Source organism: Cuculus canorus, chromosome 7 (assembly GCF_017976375.1).
Source record: "Cuculus canorus isolate bCucCan1 chromosome 7, bCucCan1.pri, whole genome shotgun sequence".
NCBI lineage: Eukaryota > Metazoa > Chordata > Aves > Cuculiformes > Cuculidae > Cuculus > Cuculus canorus.
Genome location: NC_071407.1, coordinates 18,035,000 through 18,061,906, shown reverse-complemented (window position 1 = coordinate 18,061,906; position 26,907 = coordinate 18,035,000). Strand labels below are relative to the sequence as shown.

Below are 26,907 nucleotides of genomic sequence, written 5' to 3'. Positions count from 1 at the left end.
GGGTAATGGTTCTAAGCTGAAAGAGAGGAGATTTAGATGACATATTAGGAAGAAATATTTCACTCTGAAGGTGGTGAGGCACTGACACAGGTTGCCCAGAGAAGCAGTGGATGCCTTGTCACTGGAGGTGTTCAAGGCCAGGTTGGATGAGGCTTTGAGCAACCTGATCCAGTGGAAGGCGTCCCTGCTCATGGCTGGGGCCTTGCAACTGGGTGATCTTTAAGGTCCCTTCCAACCCAAACCATTCTATGATAATGTAATTTTCCCCCAAGAAACCTGTGTGGCAAGGAATGGAAGCTTTCTTGCCAGTCGGCTCCAAATAAACCCTGCAGAAGGATTTTGCCTACAATGAGGATGGGAAAGCAGCAGTGTTGGGGCATAGGGAAGCACCGCAGAACAAAGAGTGCCGGGGGGGAACCTAAAGCACTTTGTTAATTCCCTAGGGTAGGTGAATTGCATATGAAGAAACTGAAGCCATTCCTAGTTTGGCTGCTGCTCAGATATGATGAAGGATGCTAAGCCAAGTCCCAGCAGTGTTGTCTGTATCTCTAATTACTTTTGACAGCAAGGTAAAAGCTAGCTGAGCTATGTTGTCTCATAGGGCATCATCTTATCATTCGGGTGAGTAGACTATCCACAACTTTTGAATCCTGTCCTAAATACAAGGAGCCTACATTTCTAAGGGGAATGGGGAAGAGTTGTTACAGGTAATTTATAAAAAAATCTTTCCCACTTGGAAGCAACAAACTCGCTCCACAAGTTATAAAGAATTTGAAAAGAAATGTAAGCAAATTTCACAGACTAATGAGTTAACAATTTTGGCAGCAGATATTTTTGTTGCAACTGGCTGTCCTTGCGCAAGCCACTTTAAGGAGAATATATTGGTGGTGAGCCATAAAGGTTATTATTTACTTAGATGGAGTTTCACCATCTCTCACTCCAAAACAGGCTGGGTTAGTTATGCTGATCTGATGTTTTCTTTATCATGGTTCATATGAGGCCAGGAGCACCTGCCAGATTGTGTTTTAGTTTGCTCTTGTAGTATGTTGATGGGAGTCCTTTGAAATACTAGTTTCAATTATGCAGCATGTGCAGTATTATAAAAACAACTTCAGGAATCTAATATTCAAACAAAACCAAAATATTTCTTGTACCATGAGCTTTCTTATGCCCCAAATTAGCAAGAACAACTTTCTGCTGGAAAGAGCCCCCAACTTTTTTTTTTAGGAATACATGGTCCAGCACAAAAAACCCTCCGAGACTAACCTTGTAGCTTGGGAACCAAGAATGGGAAGGGAGGCATAAAGAGACAGAAATAGGACATGTTCTAATCTGTCACGGTGAGACAAGGCTCAACTCAATTGCTTCACTCAGTACGAATGGACGTATGTTCAAATATTGATGTTTTCTTTCCCTCAGCTGGAAAATGTGGGTGTGCAAGAGTGAACAGCGAGTTAATACCAAGTTTCTTGTGAAACTGAAGAAATCTATGACAGAAATTTCAATTATTGACCAAAGCTTGCGATGAAGAGATCCCAAAGAACAAGTCGGTGCTCAAAGGAATCCATTTATTGTTGGAAGAAGATGTGAAAGCAAAAATGAGAGATCCTCAACAGCCTTTCAAATAGTGATCTTCAGAATCGCTTTGAACACTGGCAGCATTGTATGTAGCTATAGTCACTTCAGAAGGGAATAATTTTGAAGGTGATCATGGCCAATTTTCTTAATTTGTTAAATAAAAAGTTACAGGCACAATCTCATGCTTTATGTGTTGGACCTTGTGCACCTTGGAAAATACTCTGAGAAGATCTTTGGCCTTTCTTTCCAGCAAGTGGAAAAGAACAACTTTCAGATTTGCTCCCAGGAGCTAAATTTTCCCTTTCCTTCAGAGCCATTCTCAGTCCCCTCCTGGTATGAAAAAGGTAGTTTGGCCTTAGGTTAGCAGAGTGGTTTGAATTCACTGCTGTGTTCAGGATAGAAACTAAGATATTTTATTAAAAAGTAAGTCCAAGTCTTAAAAAACGTCTAGAAGAGCTTTTCAGTTTCGTTTGGCCATTTCAAACTCAATGTTCCATTATTTTCTGCTCTTAAAGGAGACCAACTCTTGCCACGTGCATCTGCACCGACATGGAGTCCATGCCCTTTACTGATAGGACAGAGCCTCTCTTTAAAGACAGACGGGATTTAATCTCAAAGAGAACCTCATCAAAGCAGCTGATACACATCTCTGTGCATTTACTCTTTTACAGCATTGCTCGCACTAGCGGGCGTTCTTCAAACGGAAGGGAAGCGTTTGGTTGTGGGACTGACTATTTTCAAGTTGCTTTCCCTTTTATTTCAATTTAAAACAGACAAAGGTTCAAAGAATTCTTCTCTGAGACTAAAGTGGAACTGATGGCCATTTTTATTACCCAAACCCGTAGATTTCCGTACCCTGCTTGTTCCTGCACACGAGCAACTACTCGGCATAGCGACACCGTTCGGAAAGAACTCGCCCGCCGCCCCGCGCCCCGCGCCCCGCCCCGCCCCTAAACCCCGCCCCGCCCCGCTCTAAACCCCGCCCCGCCCCGCTCTAAACCCCGCCCCGCAGTCAGCCCCTCGTTCAGCCCCGTCTGCCCCTCAACGCTGAGCCCCGCGCTAAGCCACGCCCCTCAACGCTGAGCCCCGCGCTAAGCCCCGCCCCTCAACGCTCAGCCCCGCGCTAAGCCCCGCCTCTCAACGCTAAGCCCCGCGCTCCGCCCCGCCCCTCAACGCTCCGCCCCGCGCTCCGCCCCGCCCCTCAACGCTCAGCCCCGCGCTAAGCCCCGCCTCTCAACGCTCAGCCCCGCGCTAAGCCCTGCCCCTCAACGCTCAGCCCCGCGCTGAGTCCCGCCCACCCCTCAACGCTCAGCCCCGCGCTAAGCCCCGGCTGCAGCTCAACGCTCCGCCCTGCGCTCCGCCTCGGCCGCAGCTCACGCCGCGTTGCTATTGGCCGGATTTGAAAAGAAGCCGCGGCCGAGCTCGTCGTGTGAGGTAGTGCCGGGTGGGTGAGCGCGGCGGGGAGCAGTGGCGGCTGTGCCGTCCCGCCGTGGTGCTGGTTCTCCGGTCAGACCGTGCGGGGCCCTCGGTTGGGGAGGGGAGGAGGAGGAGGCGGCGGCGGCGGGGGGGCCGCGCTGCCCTCGCTCCCGGCGCGGTCCGGGCTCTTCGTGACGGCTGCGGGCAGGCAACCTGCCCGCTCCCGCCGGGGTGTGCGGGGGGAGCCCAGCGCGGCGCGGGGTCGTGCGGGGGGACAGCGCGCATCCGGCGTTTGGGCTGTCAGCGCTGAGCCGCGCTGCTGGGCTCGCAGGAACGCGGGCAGCTCCGCCTTTGCGTACGGAGCCTCGCGTTTGGGTTTTGCCTCTTAAGAATAAGACCACAATACTGATAAATCGCGCTTTAAAGTAAGCTTATACTTAAAGCGTCTGTGACGTCAGTTACCTAACGGGTGTGTTTCCTCCCAAAGCCCGGTGAGAGTTTTGCAGCGCGACTGCGCGGCCGGTGGATGAGGCTCCGCGCCCGTGGCAGTGCCGTTGTGTCTCTCCAGTAGCTCCTTGGTTACAGGTCAGTGTTTGTGGAGGGTGTCGTAACACTTCAAGCCAATCTTTTCGTGGTTTTCATGTAGCTGCCTGACAAACATAAAGCCGGTAGATTAGAAGAAACAAAGTAAATATTGCAGCTTAGTTCACCTGTAGATATGTTTCAGATCTTGTGCTGGGGGAGCAAAACCTCTATGACCACTTCATAGGCAGCGCTGTTTCTGAGCAAAGGGGCTTTGAATCAGCCCTGCTCTGCCTTGTTTTCATGCACTAAGTGTTTTCCGTTAGCATTTAAACACAACATATAAGCATCGCTGCAGCATACATGCAGGAATGCAGTATTAAAAGACCATTGAATGGCTTTGTCCAAAGCTTCAAAACCATATGAGGCCATGTGACAGTTTTCTAATGGCTGTAATACTTATTGCCATAGTCTAGGCGTAATTGCCCAGTATTTTAAATGTAATGCATAACAAAGGCTGCCAAGTCACATACGTAGAATCACAGGAAAACACAGTTTTGACAAAGAGTCAAGTCCTTACAAAATATGTTCATATTTTTAAATAAAATGCTCTTTCTGAGGGTTATTTTGCAATTTACCTGTCTACTATCAATGCTGAAACAATTTACTTTTGTTCTTTACAGTGAATTTTCATTGTCCAGATTCTGACATGCACAAAAATGATTAAATTGTGGATTAATGAATTGCGGCCCTGTAGTGTGACTGAAAAAATGAGTGAAAAGCAATACTTTACTTTGTACTCTGGCATGAAGTCTTCTCATTTTCTAGAGTCTCCTCTTGTGAACTCTTTCTGTTGGTCTTTGCTGTGTTTCTCAACTGTGTCTTATTTTAAGTTAAACTGTGTTACCTGCATAATACCAACTATTTGTCAGGCACTGCAGAGATAGCCATGAGGTTTGGGTTACTCTCCCAATGAGCTTTTATTCTAAATGGGCACTATAATGGGGTGATGATGTGGAACAATGATTTATTATTTTTTTTTTCTTCTTAAATTATGTTTTCCTTGTCAGGCATGCTTTTTAGCAAGGTTGTTTTAGATATGTAAGGCTTTTCCCCAATAAAGAGTTGCTTTTTATTAAAAGGAAGAGTTTTGTTCTTGCTTCACCATGATGTGAACCCATCTGTGGATCCTCTCCCCAGCTATCAGGAGCTTGATTTGTAAATTATGGCTAGGGTGAAGAAAGCTTAAAGAAATTACACCATCTGTCTCAAATGTTTTTGTTTTTTTTTTAAGAGACTTCAGAAGCTCTATGTTATGTGATCAGAGATCAAAAAATAGTTTTATCTTGCAGGATGGAATTGACTTTGGATAATGAGAAATTTTGCAGACCATCCTATATTGCTGGTGTTGAGCTGCCTGAAAGAACAGGACCAGTAAGTGTGGAAGATATTAAAGCGGATCTCTCTGCTGAACTTTCTTTAGCTTCTTCAAACTCAGACACAAGCCAGGTAAGAAAGCTTTATTAGATTTGTTTGGATTTATTTATTGTTTTTTAAATAAGCCTAATTCTTTGATCAATAAGAAAAGCAAGGATTTTATGGAGAAGGTGAAGAGCGTCTGTAGTAGGCTTTTTAGTTCAGAGGAGTTGCGTAGAATTGGACTATGCATTGGTAGTTTATTGGGTGCATCAGTGTCCTGTGAATGAGGCTGACTGCAACTTCAGAGCAGTGTAATGCTAGAAGGTGTTTTGTGAGTTTCATCCTTGCTCTCTAGTTGGCCTGATTGTAGTGTATATGCGCGTGCTGCAAAAGTATGAACTCTGAGGTTACCGGAGCAAACTTCTGCAGGGGCCTAAGCACTTGTAAAAATTGATGGAATGAATTACTTTCCCTTTCCATGTCATCAAATAAGTCTGTTCAAAATAGCCTGATAAAAATAAAGCTGCCTTACCATGCTGGTTATCAATCAGAGAATCTGGTCACATGTCTAACTTCCTTAACCTTTTTCTTTCTTTATTTAAGAGAAGCAGTTTGGAGTCTAAGGGGCACATACAAGTTTGCCTGCGTATTAGGCCGTTTACATCACTGGAAAAAGAAAGCGAATTGCAGGTGTGACATTTCTTTAGTTTAAAAAACCTTTTAAATGATAGGTTTTTTTTTTCCTGTAAGAGGAGCTCTTTCTACTCTCTTCATGTCTGCATTGCTTGCGCTTTCTTTTAATAGGAATGCATTTTAATTGAAGACTCGACGAGCATCATACTGAAGCCCCCTAAAAACTCTTTGAGTCGACTAAGTGAAAAAAATGCTGGACAGATGATGCAGAAGTTCACTTTTTCACAAGTAAATGAATTATCTGTGATTTCCTAATTTATTCCTGGAGGAAATTGTTTAACTTCTATTATTTAATCCCAAGCAAACTAGATTTTTCAGCTTCCAGTAGTCTAAGCTTATAAACTTATCCAATTTAAGAGTCTTAAAGCCTCTAAGGATTGCTTAAAGAAAATAAAAATGTTTCTTGATAATGCTTAGGTGTTTGGACCTGAAACAAGTCAAGAAGAATTCTTTGAAGGTACCGTAAAACAACCAGTGCAAGACTTCTTAGATGGATACAATCGTCTTATTTTTACGTATGGCGTTACAAATGCTGGGAAGACCTACACATTCCAAGGTATAAAAAGAAATGTGTTCTTGAAGGAATTTGAATTAAAATTTCTTGAAAAAAATTTTTTTTTTTTAAACCTAGGGTTACTTCTAGCAGAAATATTGTAACCTTTTCCTTTACTTAAGCTGTAGACCCGCTAAATTGGCTTCTCTTGAATAAATAGCCTTTGAATGTCACCTTCCATAACAAAGATCACTAAAATGCTAGCAGAATCACTGCCAGATTTTACATAAACATGTAGTGATACTGCTTTGTAAGGCTGTCATAATTTCAGCCAGGTGGGTGTGACTCTTTTTCCTCCAAGTATCTAGAATGTCACAGATGAGGGGAAGTTAGGAAAATACATCTTCTATATATCAGGATGTGAAAAGTCACTTTGCACCAGATTAGCATTTTGTTATTTTTATTATAAAGGTCATATGCATCTTTTATGCACTGTCTTTGAGTAAGGAACAGTATTTGAGTCTGTTTCAATTACTAGAGGCAGGAATAAAGGTTTTGAAACATGTTTATTACTTGCAAGTATTTGTCTTGTCTCAGATTTCTGGATTTACTGATATCTCAGAAAGCCTTGTCTCCTGATGTGCCATTTCTGTACCGTTCAAGTTCAATATCCCTTCTGGTCAGAAGATGTCACTTGTTAGATCATTTTTCAAAGCATTTCAACAAATGAGATGATTTGATTGACCTTTTTTCCTATAATGAAATAGCAGTTCTAGATGCTATACTGCTTATTTTCTCCTCAGAAATAGTAGACAGACAATGATTTCTTGTGCCATATCAAACTGAACGTGATTAAAGAGGCATTGTCTTCTAAGTGATCTTCTGTTAGGTGGATTATAAGTGAAGACTAGTGCAAGTACTTTCTGGTCTCATTTATCTAGGGCAAGAAATGGATGCTCTTTCCTATCGTAACAAATAATAGGTAAATAACAACCCCTCAAATTCCTTAAGTGTGTAATCCTCTATGCTTGAATAGTTTGGGGTATATTGTGTGGTGTTTTTTTTTCTCAAGAATTTTTGATTCCTGTATTTTCAGGCTCTGGTGACATTTTCATGGTGTTCTACTATATTTTTAGGACTTAAATAGTAACTTGTGATAGAAATTGGGCAGGGCAGAATGTTGTCTACTGGATGCTAAGATTTCCTTTTCTGTTATTGGTGGTATTGTCCATTTAGCCTTTTTACTTTGGCATTACATGGGAGCATGTGTTCAGTCAATGGCAAAGAACTTGATTGAAGGATGGAGAGGTCTTTTAGGACTGTTTGTTTGCTGGTGACTGTTACTTTGTTTATTTTACGTTAAATTAAAAATGGTGTTACAATAAGAAAAAAAATGACTGAAGAAGAGAGGAAATGAGGAGAAACAAATGTAATGCAGCAATACTTTAACTTAATATGCCATTTAGTTACTAGCTTGGAGTTAGAATGCTAACCACGCCTTATAAAAGTTTTAACTTGGGCAACACAGCTGGTGCTATAACTGGTAAAAGCCCAGCTGTCTCTGGAGTAAGAGGAATTATCAACAACTGATAATAAATATGTTGCTGAAATAATCAGCAACAGTTAGATGATGCTTTCAGAGTCTGAGACAGGACAGTGGTTTCTCTTCCAGTCTCTGCTTTCTCCCTCTGTGATTTAGAAATCAAAGTTAAGATTCTGAAAGATCAAGCATGCACTGAGCCTGCTGTTTGACTCCTTTTTTTGCCTTTTGGGTGTGAAAGTATTACCTGAGAAAAGGGTCTGGAATGAGGAAAGGAGTGAGTCTTGACAAAGCTTTTAGAACTTTCTTTATAGAGCTTGTGGAATTAGCATGGAACAGCAGCCAAGAGCTCAGTCATCCATCTGTTGAATTTCAAGATTACTTCCTTTCAGAGAGAGAGTGAAACCATCCTATGAAATATGATTGAAAAACTTCAGATCTCTCTTAAATGTCTGTTGGTGTTGGTTTGACTTTCTTTCCTTACCTCAGCAGGTTTTGTTTTTGTTATGACCATTAAAGTCTTAAGGGGTAGAGCATGAGGTGTTGCTGAAAGCCGAATACCGTTCAAAACACTGACATTTCTGTTACCCTGGGAATCCAACCTCCCTGCTGTAAATCGCCTCAGAATTCCTAATGTATGACTTGCGATTAGAATTGCTTGTCCTTCTGTCTTCATTTAGCTGTGTGCCTTGTTCACAGTAATGATTAGGGTCTTTCTTTTGTATGTTGCTTTCAGGGACAGAAGATGACGTTGGTGTTCTGCCAAGGACTATGGATATGTTGTTTAAAAGTATTGAAGGGAAGCTGTACACAGCAATGGATCTCAAACCTCATCGGTCCAGAGATTATATAAAGCTGACTAAAGACCAAGCAAGGGAAGAAGCTGCTATTAAGAATTCCATACTTCGCCTAACAAAAGAGGTAGAGGAGCAGTTCTTTCCATACTGATAACTGTACACCTTTAGCTCAGTGTTACCATGTTCATTTTTCAATGGGAAGAGACTGTTTGTATTTAAGTATGGTTGTGTCTATTTGCTGTCAGATGACTCTTCATATTAACCCAAAACTGAGCAACATAGCTGACGAAACCTGTTCTGTGAATTTCTGTGTTGTGGCCTAGTACTTTATCTGCATTTTGAGCACCTGATGATTTATCCTCTGTGGTTACTGGTGCTTAGTAAGGACTGAATGCAAATAGTCTCCCCATCTATGGGGGACACAAGTAAATTTGCTCCTTTGAACGACTTACTGCCTTTCAGGATACTTAAATGAATGACTTTGAGGTTGTCACCTCAAAAGACCACCAAAGACTGAGTATATGCTAGGAATAGGAACCAGAAGGGAATTAGTGTGCTTTTTTTTATTTTTAATGAAAAGAATTGAGCATCTCGCTAGTGGTATGCTAGGTTATAAAGGGACGTTCTGACTCTTGCGGGATCGTATATATCTATCACCTTTTTTTTTTTATCCATGAGCTATTTTAACTGCTGTGCTTCAATGTGACGGCAGGTGGCAGCAAAATTCTTCAACGCTTCCCTTCAAAAGTGCAGGCATACCTTAAATCTGGCCGTAGCAGTCTTTTAAGGACTTCAGAAAAACTTCTGTTCCTAGAATGTAGGCTTTGTTTCAACTGTGAAAGGTTTCTACAGCCTGTATGATGAAGCAATAAGTTGCTCACTTAATTTCTTACGTAAATGAGTATTCTACATTTACCTTGGTTTCTGAGGGGTGACATAGGAAGATGTAGATACAGAACCATGAATTAGCAAAATGCCAATAACAACATTTTAGGACTGTCTAGATTCACCAGGTTGAGTAATGTGTAAACTGCAACTGGACTCCGGCAAATGATCCTGTTAAATCACCTGGATTCTGTGTGGGCTCTCACTATATAATAAATAATGTAGTTATTTTTCTGCTGGTTCAGCAAGCTCCTGAAATGTTATCTACTGTGATAGGGCCTGATGTAAAGGAAGCATCAGGAATGGCCATTAAGGTAAGAACAACCCTTACAACAGGAGTATACAGATGCATTAGACTAGGCATGATGTGTAGCCAGGATCCTGTTTTGGCATAATGCAACTGTGCTGTATTGCGATCTAGTAGGACAACAGAGCTGTTATAAAAGTAACTGGTGGTGTACTGTCAAAATATCCTAAAATATCTGTTCTCTTTTTTAGGTAGACCATCAGAATGACACTAACAACAAAGAACCCATTGATTCTAAGGGTATGATTTAATATTAAAGACTTCCATTTAAAGCTGGTAAAGAAGCTTTAAGGTCAAGAACTGACTTCTGGCCTATGTTAACAATAAAATGACTGACTGGCATTTTTGTGTGCCTGTGCATTGGATAGTGAGAAAATTATCAAGGCAGAAAACAGAAGGATGAAATGATTAGAACAAGACTTGAGCAGAAATTAAATCAAATGGAAAAATATAGCAAGGAAAAGTAGTACTACTTATGCTGTGGGCCCTAGTAGTAGCCTGGCAGGCTATGTCTACCTATGCTAAATTAGATTAACTTATCTCTAGCATTTAGATACTACCTAAATGCTAAGTTTGCTTTAAGAAGTCAGAATGTAGTGTACTTTTGAGTTTAATTCTGGCTTCTACAGTTATTTAAGGGACGTGAATAATTCCAGCCAAACTATGCATTTGCTAGAATTTCCAAGTGGAAAAGGAAGTGGTAGAGTAGGTGTCTCTTGCAAATACGTAGGGTAAGCATGTGACTTCCAGATGCTTAAAGGGAGGGAAAACTTCACTGTGTTTTTGTTTGGGATAAATGTTTTTAGAAAGGTTGCTGTAATTTTTCACTTAATAGTTTAAACGAAATTCACTTTACTAGCTCTTCCTTAACTTGTAATGTTTGTACCTCGCAGATTTGGAAGAACTCTTGGAAGACTCCGAATGCTCTAGCACAGCTGTGAAAAGCTGCACAAAGTTTTCTGTTTGGATTTCATTTTTCGAGATTTACAATGAATGTTTTTATGATCTACTGATTCCTATGTCAAATGACAAGAAAAGAAAAACACTGCGCCTTGCTCAAGATGTCAAGGGATTTTCTTATGTAAAAGGTGATTAGAATACATTGGAAACTGCAATATTTGTTTTTTCAGTGCTCAGGCTAAGGTTGTTCACTTAATTTAGATAGCATGTCTTTTAGTGTGCTGACAGATGGAATCATGTGATATACTTGTCCTTCCTTTCCTATAGAAGGAGGAATCTTGTTCTCATTTCTCATCATATAGTTTGTCTGAAGCAGGCTTCAAAAATGTTTGTATGTCTCAAGTAAATGTATTATTCATGGTGTACATACGTTATCCCCTAATCTCTTCCTTATTTTTTATAATGATGTTTACAAGATTATTATGTTTCTTCTTTCTAAAGATCTGCAGTGGATTCAGATTTCCAATTCTAAAGAAGCATCTAGACTTCTAAAATTGGGATTGAAACATCAGAGTATTGCAAGCACAAAACTAAATACTTGCTCCAGCAGAAGGTAAGAAACATTTTGAATAATGTTGGGCATAGAATTGTGTTGGAGGAAGGAGAAACTAAAGTATGACTTGTCTTTTAAGGGATGAAGAGGCTCTAACGAGGTCTAGATATCTAGGTTTCTGTTCTGGCATCCTTTAGCAGCGTGTGACCCAGTGCTTCAAGCCAAAAGTTCTCAATAAGATGAACATGTACAAAAGCTAACAATCAGTGTTTTATCAAATATTCTTTTTCAAACAAAAGTGTTTAGCTTTATACCATCTCTGTGTCTGAGGACAAAGCAAAATAAGAGCTACATAAACATCTCTTTAAAAGCTTGTGTCTGATGGGGTATATGCTTAGATGTATTGACAGATTCAACAATGTTTTGAAAAGATGTGGAGGCTAAAAATATTTTTAAGGCATTAGTCTACTTTATCACTTCCTTGCTATTTTAAACTTCTCCTTTTAGCCACAGTGTCTTCACAGTGAGGATACTCAAAATTGAAGATTCAGGAGCACCACAAGTGACACAAGTCAATGAGTAAGTTCAGAGCAGTGTCCCCCTCTTCTCTTGTGATGAACTTGTCAGTTACCTTCTGTGTTGGTGTACTGGTACCGCACTACACACCCAGTGCTCCCTGGCAGAGCCTGAGGCATATATGGTGGTTTCCCCATGTCCTACACTCATGTAATACTTGGCCCTCTACCTCAAGTCATCAGGTTGCAATGGCATTCTGTATCTTGTTGCCTCTGTTCAGCACAAGGTTCTGCTAGTCTGCTATATTCCTAAACTCATCTAAGTCATCAGAAGGAAAAATTATGGGAGAGGGGAGAGGAGAGCATGGATTATGAGGGGGGATGGGAACCGTGTTGAGGAAGGGTTTGCCAGAAAGTAGTGTGAAATTTGGGGAGGCAATATTTAAAAGGATGGAAGGGTTCATGCAGATGAAGGTCAAAAAATTCTTTCTCTAAGAGAAGAAATGTTTTTTTTAAAAAGTAGCTAACTAGGGCATGTTCTAAAGTAAATTGAGTTTTCCTTTTCCGCTTTCAGATTGTCAATGTGTGATCTTGCTGGTTCTGAAAGATATACTAAGACCCGCAATGAAGGTGATAGATTGAAAGAGAGTGGAAATATAAACACCTCTCTCCTGATTCTAGGCAAGTGTATGAACGCACTTAAAAACTGTCATCACTCAAAGTAAGTCCTTTTATGAATTGCGAACTGGTGGTGGTTTTTAGGTATTTCCTACAACATTTAAAAGCTATTGTTAGCATTGTATGTCTTAAACAATAAGTTTTTGCTAGAGAAGTTGTGTAGACTTACACATCTGTTAAATCTGTATAGTAACCTTGTGATCTACCGAAGTTACCTTAAACTTGCTTTGTTTTACTCTTTACATCATTTGAATTCTAATATCCTTTAAACACGCTGTTGTAGATTTTAGCAATTTAACTTTCTTTTTCTGAGCTTGTCTTATCAAGCAAACTTTAGAATACGCTTAAACCCCCTTCTCGCTGACTGAGATGTCGTAGTCAGAGTCAAATTTTCAGCCTTTTATTACTACCTTTTAAATGAAGTTCATTTTCCACGTACTTCTAGTGTAAGGTTTTTCATCAGCTGGAGAGTGTTATTTTAATTGTGCATTCTTTGACAAAATCTGTCTGTTTCTAAATTGTCACATAACTTTTAGTACTTTTCTCCTGATGTAGCTAAGCATATACAGAGAAAAGAAAGCCTTGCAGCTATTTAGGAATAATAGTAAAATAATACAAAAAGTTAGCTGTCTAATAAAGTAGTACAATGTACAGTCTCAGCCAGATGTAACTGTCCAGGAACTGCTTTATCTACAGGTTGTCACTTAAAGATCTGTCTCTGTCCCAGAAGATAAATGAACTCTCAGTCTGTTGATCAATATGCCTGGATGTGCTTTGCCAAATTCACTTACCCCTAACTGTTCCTGACAGCCTGTTCAAAGTTTATCACACCTTATGATGAAAAAAATTTGCTAGCATGTATTCCTGATTAACCCAACACTTTGTGAATTTATGGTCTTGCTTATCTTCCTGTCCTTTCCAGACAGGAAGGACACAAAGCTGGCAGCTACTCAGAGGGCTGTTAATATATTCATAATATCTTTTTCTGATCCTTATCGTTTGGAATTTTAACAATATAGAAGAAATAATCTGAAGCAAGATCTCCTAAAGAGTTAACTTGCCCCTTGGAGGTGAAATAGGAAGCAGTAACTTTCTAAAAATGATTTGTGTTTATCAGTCCTGCAGCAAAGCTATTTATGAGTTGTGTGTGTATTCTGGGAAGAGTGTCACTATCTTGCTGTGTTCTGTAACTTCATGTAACTGAATAGCTGTTACATGTCCAAAATACAGCCAGTCTAGATATGCCTTTTTGATAATGCAGAAAGGGAGAGAGAGCTAAAGGTATAGTTTGATGTAGCGTGAGGCTACATGACCTATGCTAGGCTGAATGTTCTTTTTGTTTAATTGTTCCCATTGATTGAATTTCTATAGCCTATCTGAGCTAATGGCTAAAGCTGCACTTGCAGCAGCTATGCAGTGTCTTCAGTAACAGCTCTGTCTAGTCCAAAACACTTTTAATTGATTTAAGTACTACTGCTTCTATGAATATTTAAGTCTTCAGACTACACTGAGTGGAAATTATTAAACTTCTTGTCACCTGTTCTTTTGTCTTTAAAGGCTGCATCAGCACATACCCTTTCGTGAAAGTAAGTTAACTCACTTCCTTCAAGGATACTTCATTGGAAAGGGAAAGGTATACATGATAGTAAACATAAGCCAATGTGCTTCGGTGTATGATGAAACACTCAACGTGCTAAAGTTCTCGGCTATTGCACAAAAAGTAAGTGTGTTGTAGTTTGTCTTGTTGATCAGTACTTATGATTTGCAGTTAAAGAGCAGGTTCTCTAAGATTACGAATTTAATTACTGGATTTCTGTCTCAGGTTGCAATTGTGTTTTCTAGTTGCTTCTCGTCAGGCTTTATTTACTAGTAAAGCTTTTGAAAAGGCTTTGTTGGGATGCGGGTTTTTTTGAGGTACAGGATTGGAAGCATAGAGGCTTCAGTGGGAAGGTGGAGGTTAAACAGAATGGGTAGAAGTAAGTGCTGTCAGATAACCCTGGTGAAGCTGGAAGATGAAAGTATTCAGATCAGTGCTGCAGCCTTAGTGGAAGCCCTGGAAAACTTCTGTTGACAGTTAAATATGTTGAAAAGACAATATATCCAGGTCTTTGGATTGTGGCCTCACTTAAACAGGTGGAGTTCAAGCCGAGAAGGAGCAGACTGTAAGGGTGATACAGCCTTTCCAGAAACAGAATTTGTAGGATGATTTTGACATAATACAATTAGAAACTCAAGGCAAAGGAGAAACAGAAATCTGTTGGAGCATGAGATTGTTGAGCTGTTGAAACTTGGTGTTCCTGGGATCAAAAGAAAGGTTAGACGGTAAAGTGACTCTATACTCTAGCTGGAAACTGTTAGAAAAGTAGTGACCCTGAACAGAGGGTGGGCTGGGGGAGTGCTGACCTCAGGAGACCTATAGGGAAGTGCAACAGGTGTCTCTTGGAAGTGCTTGTAGAGGTTTAAAAAATACCAATGACTTTGTTCTTTATTTTTCTGGATAGGTTTTACTTAGGGACACGTCTGTCCTTCCCCGAGTTCAGTCACATGGCCAGAAATCAGCTACAGAATCATCATTACTTTGTGACACTAGAATGCTGGCTTCAAGGGAAAGAGCTACTATCCTATGGGACAGAAGCTTAGAAGATGTGATTGAAGTTGCTGATGATGAGATGGAGGAACAGCATAACTCATCAGGAGAAGAAGCAGTGCAGAAATGTGAAGAAGTTCTTATTGGAAAAGAAGAATATATGGTATGTGCCAGGGTTACTTTAAGAATTTGTTTAACATGGAGTCTTGAAGCAAGGTATCTCCCTTGGCAGCAAGCTCCCAGTTTCTCCTAACTCTCAACTATTTTATTTTCCGATCACCCTTACTCTATCTACATCCAGCATTAGGAACTGAAAGTGGTATTGCTCATGACTTGGTACCTCTTGTGGGAAAACTGTGGAATGTCCAAGTACAGGTTGGGCAGTAGGAATTGCATATTTGCCTTTCTTGCCTTTTAGTACCCTATGGTCAATGCACAGCAAATACTACCTGGCTTTTAGCAATACAGAAGATTGTTCTTTTGTATTCTATGAAAAATAAAACTCTGAAAACCATTTTATAAGGAATAGTGATTTCAGTCACTTCTAGAGAAGCCAAGGAGGAGGGAACAGAGGTAGAGACTGTTTTGTTGAGATTTCATTAATATTGCCCCAAAAATGAATATCTGTAAAATAAGCTAAATCCTATGGAGCTTAAGCTTCTGTTTTTTACAGACAACTTTAAGACTTCTTGTAATGAAATTAATGTTCTCTGCAGATGCCCACTTTGTGCAAACTTAAAAATTGCTGTGCTAGTACCAAACAGATATTTCAATCTACTCATGAATCTTCCTGTTTATGAATAAGCTAATAAAAGAACTGGAAGAAATTTTACCAGCTGGAAGAGTGAAATGTTGTTGTAGTGTTTGAGGAATGAGTAAAATCTCCCTTCTGGGAAACTATTTTCTTATGAAAAACTTAATACTACTGGTAATTCTAGAGGCTGCTGGGTCTTGTAGAAGAGTTGAAGAACAACCTTATTGCTGAAAAGAAGAATAAGTTTCTGCTGGAACTGAAAATTCGTGAAGAAGTGACACAAGAGTTTACCCAGTATTTTGCTGAGCAGGACATGTTCTTCAAGTAAGTTAGCTCTAAGTGGTTTTAAATTTACTAGTTAAACATGAAAGTAAGTTCACTTACTTCTTAAATGTGTCTGTTTGCCACTTGTCTGCTAGAGTTACTGCCTCTGTTAATGTATTAGTTTGTCTGGACTATGAGTTCAGGGAAAATGCTGTGTTGGAAAGGCTTTGATTTTTGGGGGGATGGGTAGGGATGTGTGTGTGTAATCTATAAGCAGCATTTGTTCCTGTAGACCTCTCCCTAAGAGAAGAGCTGCTTTGGTAGGATGTCTGTAGAAAGAGCGACACTTGTGAAGTCTTTGCAGTCTTAGTGATACTACAAACAGACGTTTTGGTTCAAGCTTAAAAAAATGCTTGTAGTTAAGTGCTGTCCATGACTTGTGTATGTATTTGCCTCTCATCCTTCACAGGTTTGTGTGTGGGAAATATATTTCTGTTTTGGTGTGGCAACACTGTTTTGAGTATCTCTTCTATTGTGCCAAAATAAAGGAAAAAAAACCCCAAACAACCAACAACCCTTTGTTTAGAGAGCTGCAATGATAACTTCCTAGCAGCTCCTACCGATTAGTTTTCAGCTGACTTATTTTTCTGACTCTAGAGAGTGCCTTTCTCACCAACAAGAACGGCTTGAAGAAAATTCTGACAGGCGCCTGGAAATCTTCAAGGAACTTGTAAATGGTTACGCTGACAACATAGATGAAGAAAATAATGTGAAGGATCAGCCTTGCAGTGAACAAGCTGGACCTCTGGTATTTTTACGCTCCTCTCAATAACATCCCTTTCAGGAACTACCTATTGTGATGTAGTGTCACAAGGATTGGAATGATAGTTTCAAGGAATTGCATGTTGTGTAACCGTATCATCAGCAAGATAATCATATCACATTTAATAGGAGTAGTTGCTGAGCCTCCCCTATGCATTTAGGAGTCTTTGGTTTCTGCATTTCTACAACACAAAGTGAAAATTACTATGTACAAAGAAATCAGGGCAAAATCTCCAATTATAGTATAAAGCTTATTGCATTAAGGGTCTGCTTAAAGGGTTTGAAGCAGACTTCTTATGCCCCATATATGAACTGTACTGAAGTGGTCCAGACTTCTTTTTCCTCTTAAGGCTACACAAACTTCTTTCACCTGACAAACTTTTACTGAAATAAGAAAATTTCAGATGTATTCCTTCTAAAACGCTTCACTTGCTGTGTTCATTCAATGTTCTCACTGGGTAAAAAAAATACAAGTTTTTATATTAAGTTTGGAGCGGATGCTTTTGTGATGGGAGTATAAAAGGGCATGTGATTGTGGATGATTAAATACTATAAATATAAAGTATGCATTACTCAGTACTGGAGACCTGTATGTGAAGACAGACTGACAATCAAATTGCATATGAATCCACACGATGGCTTTTAAGCCAGAGTTAAAGGCTTGTATGTTTGAATTCATAATGATCTTAGCAATGTTCTGTGGAAAGAATGGCTATTGTGTAGTTATTTGCCATTTCTAAATGAATATAAATTATCTTTCAGGCTGAAGAATATAACATCGTGCCAGGCACCCACGTTGGTTTTCAGGGCTTTATTGAGTCTCTGCAGACTGATATCATTGGTATCAAAAAGCAGGCAGAAGCAACACAGGCATATGTTGTGTCGCTAGAGGGCCAACGAGAAGCGATAGGTATGCTTGAAAAACAACTGAGAGAGGTGACCACTGAACTAAGTAAGACCAAAGAAGAGCTGACACAGAAAACCAAAGGTGAGCTGGATGGGAACATAATGTGAAAAGCAGGAAAAAGGAATGACTACAGTAAAATAGAAAAAATGGTCTAGCCAAGCAGGATTTTGGAAGTAAATCCTGTGTACAGAGGGGGTTAACCAATTGTGTGTGTTCAAGCTGAACAATTCCACAGGCCTTGGTTATTTCATTTTTAAGACAAAACTTAAAACTGTTAATTGCAGACTTGTGAATTGTGGGGTGAAATGGCAGCATTGTTGATTCTTGATTTCATGGTTATATTGTAGTGCTGGTACTTCTTTAGGTTTTGCTGATGCAGTATTTTCAGGTATCCTGAGGAAGATTCTAGAGGAAAAAGCTGCAACCCCTCATAAGATTTCAGCAGAAGTTTCTTGATACGATCTGTATTTTATATGGGCTGCAAGGCCCAATTCTCCTACTTATAAAGCCTAAAGAACTTTTGAAGTGTCCCTGTGGATTAATGAGTAAACTATGTAATGACTGCCTATTTGATACAGGCTTCTTTTCCTGTTACAGACTTTGAAATGCAGGTGATTAAATTGGATCAATCTGCTGAGCAGCTTAAAGAAGCAACTGAGGTAAATTTTCTCAAGGGAAAAACATGTACATAATTATTTACCTTAATACAAAATTCCAGTAGCTTCAAATTCTATTACAGTATGCTTCTAGCTTTTTCTTATATCAAGCTTACTTTAACTGATTTTACTTCTAAATGCATGGTATGATTCAATAACTTAACACTGAACTACTATTCTTTCATTTTCAAGAAAATGAACATGCAGAATGAAAGAATTCAAGAACTAATGGAGATTGCAGAGCAAAAAGATGATGTTATTACTATGCTACAGGATTTGATATCCCGTTTTGAAGAAACCATAAAAGACTATGTAAGCCTTAGACATCTGAGTTTTCTTTATAGAAAAAAATCAAAAGCTGTACTTATCATGGTCTTAACTGTTTTGGAAATTTGAAACTTTCTGTAAGTAACTGTTCCTTGCTTGAAATGTTAGCAGGTGAAGTTGGCATTGAAACTAAAGTTACAGCAAAACGTCTGCAGAGAGATGTGTGAAAAATGGAACTTTTTGGAAGCACTGATCTGGATTTATTATTGGAGGACTGTAGATGAGGCTTTGAAGAGCCACTCTTTGGGGGGGAAAAAAAAAAAGCCAGCCTCAAACTAGGGGGAATGAGAATTAGAGGGATTGTCACTGTTTTGCCTGGATGGTAGAAGGATGGGAGGTCTAGCTGCAGCAAAAGGTCAAATTTATGAGCAGTGAGAAGTTAAGTGTGAGAAGGACAGCAGTTGTGTAAACTGGCAACAAATTGGTGTGTTCCACCCACCACCACCATGCACACACATTTTCAAAGGACGAGCAGTAATATGAATATACTGAGCAGAGTTTGAACTAAAAGTGGATGGCCAGGCTACCTCTGCTTTTCATGTGATTAATAGCGCTTGCAGCTGACTAGTCTACTGCCAGCTGCTGGATGCTGAAAAGCTAGCTTGGCTAAATGTATATAGGTTGGAAAAATGAAACTGAGTCAGCACTCTGATCTGTTTCTCTCTTCCACTGTAAATTTAAGGCTTTGACTGTACTTCATCCTCTATTCCCTGTTTCTGCCCCACAATAACTTATTTTGTCAAGAGTGGTCCAAGAGCGATAAGAGTTGTTGGTGATTGCTTCCCGTTACTAACTTGTACAAGAGCAAGGCTCCACCACTGTCCAGTGTTTCTAGGAAACTGTGTGGCATGACACTTAAAACATGACCACAAACCTCAAGTCTGTTAGATGTTGTTGTACCTTCATAATATGTGAAGGTGCATCTACTCTTTGTTCCTCTGGCAACTGCTATGCACATTATACAGAGTTTTGTAAAAATATTTACCTATAGAAGATTACCACTAAGCCTCAGAAGTGCTTACTTTGTAAAGGAATTGAACTTATTTTAATACAGGAGGACACTGTGACTACCCTTACAAGAGAACTGGCAGAAAAGAGGTCTCACCAAGTGACTAAAACCCAGCCCAGGGATTGTGGGGACTCTGCATTGATAGTGGGAAGAAAACGCTGCTTTGAAAACAAGCCCAGTGTTGAAGAAGAGCCACCTACAAAGAAAGGTATAATTTCTACCATCACTCAACAGAGGGTCTTCCAAAAAAACTTGATTACTATACCAGAACAGAAACAAAAAGTTGTGAAGCATAAACGTGGTGCCACGAGGAGAAAATCCATGTTAAAAAGTAAATGGAAGTAACTTATGTAAATATCTGTTTCACTATACTATTCACTCCTAAATGCTTAAAATAAAGCTTAGCTTTTAGACTCTTTCCTTTCTGCTACTTTTCCTTATCTGTTAATGTATCTGCAACCTCCGCTGTAGTTCATAAGCAATTTCTAGTGTCGATGACTGGCTCTACGTCTGAACAATCAGCGTGTGCTGTGAGACTTGGTATTTCATTCTGTGTGCTGCAATCGCACCATCCCTCGTCAAGGTGACTGTGCTGGCAGAGGTGAAAAGCTCTCCACTTAAAGTAAAATTATTTCAAGCCCATAGATATCCTATTTTGTGCAGCTCTTGCATTTGCACTTCCAATTTCTTTACTTTCATTGCTTTATCTGTGAGCTTTACCAGTCTTTGAATAAACTTGCTGTAGTCAAAGCCCTTTGAGGGTACAGGTGAAACTGAAAAGGACACCACTACTTACGTGATCTGTTTCATTAAAGCTTATTAATGGGTGAGAATGACTTACATGGAGCTGACTTGTGCAAAATGTTATTGTAAGATCTGCCTGCCTCTAACTCCAGGACACAACTGGGCTTCAGTTTCTCATAGAAGTATGGAAAGCATATGTGAAAGGAGAATGAAAGGTTTTCTCATTGTGTCCCTTACTTTCTTGCCTTCCTCCTGCAGAGCAGGTACAAGTTAGAAAATCTTGTAGGCATTGTTTGGGTGAGGATAGTATATAAAAAGAGAAATAAGAAATGAAAAATGGGAAGCAGGAAATACCTTTCTCCATAAAGAGGGATAAAAAAAGCGTTAAAAGGGAACTTGTCAAATTCACACGATCCCAGAAAACTAAGGGTACGGATAGGGGAATAAACTGAGTGCTGGACTGTCATTCATCACATTCTGCAGTGAAAGTATAAGGGAACACTCAGTCTAGAAAAAGATCAGCTTAAATTTATGGAACAAAGCACTTTGCAGTGCCCATTCATGTCAGCATTGAGATTCTTCTGTTGGGAAGAACAGGCTACTCAGTCGTGTTAAATGTTTCTTTTGTGGGTTTTGAGAATATAAGGCATCTGATTTAAAAACTAAGTTAGATGCTTCACAATGATGAGGTTTATTACTATATGTACTTATATCTAACCATTCTCATTAGGTGTTCTTGGCACAATGGAACAGTGAGCACAGCTACATTGTGGTGGCTTTTTTTCAGAATCTAGATATGTTAGTTGGCCTATGATTTAAGTTTGTTTTATGAGAAGCTAGGTTATAGTGTCTTGAAGTTCAGGGGTTTGTACCCTTCCCTAGGACTTGCCTCATGCTTTAGGGTAGGGCTTTTTCTTTCTTAGTGTTTGCTACATAGAAAGCTTCTGGACTGAATATCATGTACCTTCTTACACTAATATTTATCCTGCTTTGCTACATGACTGTGGCTGTCTGTATAAGGTATTACATAACTTCTAAATCCTCTTGTGAGTGATCATACCCTTCTCCCTTATGTATTGGGCTAAGCTGCTACTTTTTTCATCTTGCCACCTTAGATCACAAAGGTGTCAAGACACCCCAGCACCTCTCCCTTTTGGTGACATATATAAAATCACTTGCACTGGGCACGAATATGCAGTATTCTCTCTGGTATGTTTTCGTGGGACTACGCAACTGGGCTTTCAGTGGGAAAAATCTCCCGTATCAAACTTTTTAATCTTGAAGAATTTAGAAGCGCGGCTTTACAAGCCAAAGTAAAGCTGTGTCTGACCTAGCAGGAGCATGTCATATATCTAGTTAGAACATAAAAGGTTCAGGAGAAAAAAAAAAAAAAAAAAAAGGAAAAAAGTGTCAGTCTAAAAATAATCAAAACCCAGAACCTGACTTGAGATGGAGACGTTATTGCTAATACCTTAGTATGGATACTTCTGCTTCTAGTGACAATGAAACTGGTTGGACCTGGAGGATGTTCCCATGCAGTACACGTGTACTTATATGCTTAATGCTCCCAAAGCGATCTGACTGCTAAACTTCACCTTAGTGTAGTTGAAGTACTCGCAGGAATCCATAGTATCTTTCTGGAGTACAAAGTTGTGATTTCCTCATCCTTAGAGAGAGTTAGGCTTGATTTTAACATTAAAACACAGTCTAAGTGTTACTGAACGGTCACTGCTGGATTCTAAAACATCTCTGTGAGATGCAGCTGGAGTAAATTTGAAGGTGGTGAAATGCATGTGATTTTAGTTAGAATTGCTCATCACTTGGGGAAAAACTAGTCCTAAGTATATAAAATATCTATGGAAATTTGGAGTTGTGATGGAAAGTTGTAATCTTTCTGGGAAAACTTTACATGCAACACACTAGGTGTGAGCACAAATATTTCTTCTTCTACCTAGTTTAAAAACCAATTGAAAAAAGAAGAGGAAGGTCCCAAATACTAAATGAAAAACTTGTGCTGGATTTTTTAGCTTCATTTTTAAAGCAAGGGGAGATTGAAACTTCTGAGAAAAGTATGCAATGTCATTGCTCTTCTAAATGTAGCATGAGTGATTGTTGGCTGTATTAAAGGGATTGTCAACACAGTGAAAGTAGAAACTAAATATGGCTGTGAATGTTATCTAGCTCACAGGTATTACTACATATTAGTAAAACTAGTTAGATTTTTCTACCAGTGGTGCAGAGTAGAAGGCTGAAATAGAGGCATGGCAAAGTCTTCTTTAAGGCTTCTGAGCACCTCTTGCTGCAAACTATATCGAGAACCTGAACAGGCACCTATTGCATATTAAACTGTTCAGAGTGCTCTAACTACTTCAAGACTTTAGAATGCTGTATGATATGAGAGTGTGGCTTATGATACGAGATGGTTAACTTTTCCCATGTTGTAACTGCTATTTGGTGTTGCCTGTGTCTTGTACTATTGATTTGAATTAACCTGAGCTGTATGGTTTTGTTGTGTGTTTTTGTTTTGGTTTTTTTTTAGGAGTGATGGGGAGTTTTGATGACTCTTTAGAGCAAGAGAAAACTGAACCTGTGAAAACAAATACTTCTGAGAATTATACAAAAATACCAGCACTGAGGGAAAGAACAGAAACCTTGGAAGGTCAGCTAGCTGCACCTGAAGAACAATACAGAAGAGAGAACAACAAAAAAGAACAACTCCATGGGCAGATAAGAGACTTGCGTCTCAAGCTCTCTGCTTCTGAAGAAAAGGCTTTTAGCTTAGGTGAGGAACTTCAGCAGTGTCGAGCTGACTATCAGGAAGTTGTTTCTGAATTGAACAAACAGAAAACTACAAATATGGAACAAGAAGAAAAGATTATTCAGCTAAGTAATGAAGTAGAAATTGCCAAACAAAACATAATTGATAAAGTGTCACAAATTAAAACAATGCAATCTAAAGTAAATAAGTTGTATAAATGTCACTTAGAGTCTTATGCCATGGATATTGATTTAATTAATATAAAGGACTCCTTAGACTCCCAAAAAGATGAACCAGAGAGAGCTGAAATGAGTTCTGTATGCGTGCAACCCCAAACTGCTCCTACAGCAGATCTGAGGCGTGAGAGCTCCTTTCACTGTGTTGTTGAAAACATTTGGGAAGAATGCAAAAATATGATTAAGGCTTCTTCACAAAAAAGTCACCGGATTCAAGAACTCCTTCAAGAAGTTGAAGACCTAAAGAGGAGACTTAATGATACTGAGAATTATAATGATCAACTAAAAGTAACATTAAATGAGGTTGCAAATCAAGATCGTCAGTCCATAAAGGAAGAGGATCTTATGAATCAGTTACAAGCACAAATCCAGAAGAAAACTCAGGATTTTGAAAAACAGGCTGCAGAAGATCACAGAGTAATTTCACAGCTTGAGGTGGAAGTTGCCAGCTACAAAGAAAAAACAAGAGAGCTTGAATGCCTCTTACAGACTTTTAGAGCTAAAGATGATAACATAACAAAGTTAGAAGCAGCACTTAAAGAAAAAGAATCTATTATTTTAAATCTAGAAAGCAATGTGGTATCTTTGCAAGAGAAATGTGTCAACTCAGACAAAAAGCTGAAAGAATTAAATGATCAAGAAGCAATTCTGAAGGCGGAAGTCATGCAGCTAATGAACAGTTTAGAACACATGAAAGATGCTCTTCAGGAAAAAGAGAAAAAGGAGGATAAGCAAATACAAACTATAGAATTGTAAGTAAATAGTAAGACAACTTATAGCCCTTTGAGAATAGACTCAAGTCAAAACTACAGTCTGTGAACATCTGTTTATTTTGATAAAATATGTTTGCATCTTATCAACTTTATTCACCAAACTTCTGTTTTAGAAGTTTTAATACACTGCTTGACTTGATATCTGCGTATCCTGCTGGCTATGTTTTCCTATCTATTTAAAAATTTCAATCTAAACCATGTGGAAATGTTGCAGAGGGAAACAGGAGCATGCAAGGAAACAAATTATTTGGAGATTTCTAGTAGTTTTGTGTTGGGTACTTTTTCTTGAGGAAATGACATATAGGTTAATGTTATGTCTTCGAACTTGTATAAAAGTAGGCAATGTTTTCTTGAGAAAAGACTGGATGGTAACAAGGAGAAGGAGAAAAAAAATGAAAAAGCCTAGGGAATAAATGGTAACCCCCTTTTTTTGGTAACAGCTATTCTAGGTGAACAATAATGGATGTAGGAGAGTAGAATTTCCCCCAGTCCCCTCTACTTTCTAAATCTTTAAGAAATAAGAGACTAAATGTATCTGAGAGATTATATTAGCTATGTGGTAAGGAAATGGCAATCATATAAAAACGACTTTAAGAGGCTGTTAGTGTCACATCTGTGGGTACTTGTATATACTCCAAAGTACAATTGACCATGAAGGTCTGGAGATCTCCAACCCTGTGCTTGTAAAGCCTTGAAAGGTTTTCCTTTTGTGAGGTCTTGTGTCAATTCTAAAATTTAAAAAAAATTCTGTAAGTTTTAGTTTTAAAGTAAAAATCCAAGAGGTCTTATTGTAAACTTTTTTAAATAAAAATGACCATTTAAAAATAAACCCATGAAACTTCTTAATTTTGTAGCACTTGTAACAGCAGTACTTGCTGCAATGTTATTGGTTTTCTGTTCTCTTGATTTTTCCTTATGTCATTACAAAGTTTGGGATGTAGCTATCAAGTTTAAACTTACTTGATATTAACCTTGATTATTTTGTTATGTTGTAAGAACGCATAAGGATAAAAATCGTTGCTCTACTGTGTGTAAAACATAGAATTTAAAACTTGGCAGTGTTCAGAAGTCAACCTGAGCCGTTTCTTACCTCAGGATAATAAAATAAGCTAAAATCCAGAAGTATAATGACAGCTTGTCATGGATTTGATAGATCTGAGATGCCATTCATGAATAAACTAGCAGTCAAATAGCCTGTGTTAACGTGTAAAAGCTGTTTCTTTGACGTGTGTAACACTAATGTTATTTGTATCTCTTAATTTCTAACAAAAGGTTACGTAAAGATATTTCGGAGAGCTCAAACCTCATACAGAGTTTGAAAAAAGATTTGGAGAGGAAAGAGGAGGAATATACAGATTTGAAAGAGAAATATTCTGATGCCAAGAAACAAATTCAACAAGTACAAAAAGAGGTTTGTAACCATAGGTCAAATGTTTCTTCTGAGAGTTTATGCTCAGGGTTCTGTTATTAAAAACTGTTTTCACAAATCTAAGTTACAAATATTAAAAGCGATTTATAATAAGGCTATTTTGAGTGATCCATTTAGAGAGTAGCCGAATCTTAAGTTGCATTGCCTTTGAAGCTGTAAGATAAAGACCAGGTATCAAAACGCTATTTAGTACACATATTGAAGGAGTGGGGATGTAAAATTTATCAATACACTTCAAAAAAGCTTATGAAAACAGTGGCTAATCTGTTTATGGAGAAGGCCTTTACTGTTGTTATGAGGATTACAGCTTTATGCTGTTATTTGTGCTGACTTCAAAGGTACAGACTTGTGGAAAATCCTGATGTCTAAGAGGAAAAGATGGGGTGATTAGAACTTAGTGCTTTCATTCCCTTGAGATTTTAAAATATCTGAGCTATGTTTTTCTCTCAAGATTGGTGAGAAGAAACGAAAAAACGGTGTAACTTTTACTGATGTTAATTGTTAACAGTTATCAAATAGCAGGATTTCTTGGAACTTCATGGAATGTCACAAGGACTTGAAATCCAGAAGACTATTGCAAGAGTTTGGGCTTGGAAGTTAAGCCTTGAAGTATTAAGATCTTCCCCAGCAGCCTAACATTCAGTGTGTAATCCTCTGTTTGAGAAGTAGCAACGATGGGATCAGAAAACATCAGAAAACATTCTTTTTTATCTTAACACAGGGGTTTTGTGTGCTTGGTTCGTTTTTGTTTTCTCTGCTCTGCTCTATTCCATGGTGAATTCCTTCCCTAGGAAAGATATACAATATAGTACACTTCCAGCTCCTGAAATGTAGCTAAGATGCTTGCAAAAATATGACTCTTAAAATATCTGGTTATTTAGATGTCTTTGACTGTAAAAGGCTTGTAGCTAAGTTTTAGCTTTGCTTGCTGTCTTTGTGTGTTGCTACAGGTGTGTACCATGCAATCTGAGGAGAAGTCCCTAAGGAAAGAAGTTAGTGAGCTTCAGAGAATGAAAAGCCAGTTTGGTGAGGAATTGGAAATCAAACAGCGCACAATCCTGCAACTTAAAAAGGTATTTTATTTCTAAAGTTTTCCTTGCTGTCATTTTTTTTAATTAATCCATTAATGAGGTGAGTTTTCTAAGCAACAAGAGAAAGTGTACAGAAATTGGAGTAAAACTAAGAGTAGTCAGCTGAAATTATTTTGAATGGATGAATGAAAGTTGTTTAAAGGACTTCTTGCCGTGAGGCATTGTCAAATTGTTTCAGATAGAGTAATTTGCCTAGTAAACCCATACTTAATATCTGCAGATATTCAGATTGGTGCTACTTACTTATATTAGTA

The 26,907-nt window shown here is 38.9% G+C and overlaps 1 protein-coding gene across 3 annotated transcripts in view; it reads left to right on the top strand.

Annotated features, from left to right (window-relative positions):
• Positions 1 to 2,962: 2,962 nt before the first annotated feature.
• Positions 2,963 to 26,907, top strand: part of KIF20B (kinesin family member 20B) — a 35,434-nt gene continuing 11,489 nt past the window's right edge. The window contains exons 1-23 of one of the 3 annotated variants that reach the window (XM_054072251.1): positions 2,963 to 3,022; positions 3,482 to 3,579; positions 4,869 to 5,025; positions 5,539 to 5,625; positions 5,740 to 5,856; positions 6,046 to 6,184; positions 8,398 to 8,582; positions 9,842 to 9,890; positions 10,544 to 10,738; positions 11,052 to 11,163; positions 11,611 to 11,682; positions 12,193 to 12,339; positions 13,854 to 14,016; positions 14,798 to 15,046; positions 15,822 to 15,961; positions 16,559 to 16,709; positions 17,486 to 17,711; positions 18,228 to 18,289; positions 18,479 to 18,598; positions 19,668 to 19,830; positions 22,906 to 24,112; positions 25,406 to 25,544; positions 26,513 to 26,635. In XM_054072251.1, coding sequence (XP_053928226.1) covers positions 4,870 to 5,025; positions 5,539 to 5,625; positions 5,740 to 5,856; positions 6,046 to 6,184; positions 8,398 to 8,582; positions 9,842 to 9,890; positions 10,544 to 10,738; positions 11,052 to 11,163; positions 11,611 to 11,682; positions 12,193 to 12,339; positions 13,854 to 14,016; positions 14,798 to 15,046; positions 15,822 to 15,961; positions 16,559 to 16,709; positions 17,486 to 17,711; positions 18,228 to 18,289; positions 18,479 to 18,598; positions 19,668 to 19,830; positions 22,906 to 24,112; positions 25,406 to 25,544; positions 26,513 to 26,635 — 4,002 coding nt within the window. In that variant the 5' untranslated portion in view covers positions 2,963 to 3,022; positions 3,482 to 3,579; position 4,869. Of the gene's footprint in view, positions 3,085 to 3,481; positions 3,580 to 4,868; positions 5,026 to 5,538; positions 5,626 to 5,739; positions 5,857 to 6,045; positions 6,185 to 8,397; positions 8,583 to 9,841; positions 9,891 to 10,543; positions 10,739 to 11,051; positions 11,164 to 11,610; positions 11,683 to 12,192; positions 12,340 to 13,853; positions 14,017 to 14,797; positions 15,047 to 15,821; positions 15,962 to 16,558; positions 16,710 to 17,485; positions 17,712 to 18,227; positions 18,290 to 18,478; positions 18,599 to 19,667; positions 19,831 to 22,905; positions 24,113 to 25,405; positions 25,545 to 26,512; positions 26,636 to 26,907 lie in introns of all 3 variants that reach the window. The other 2 variants (XM_054072253.1, XM_054072252.1) reach the window with 2 other exon arrangements.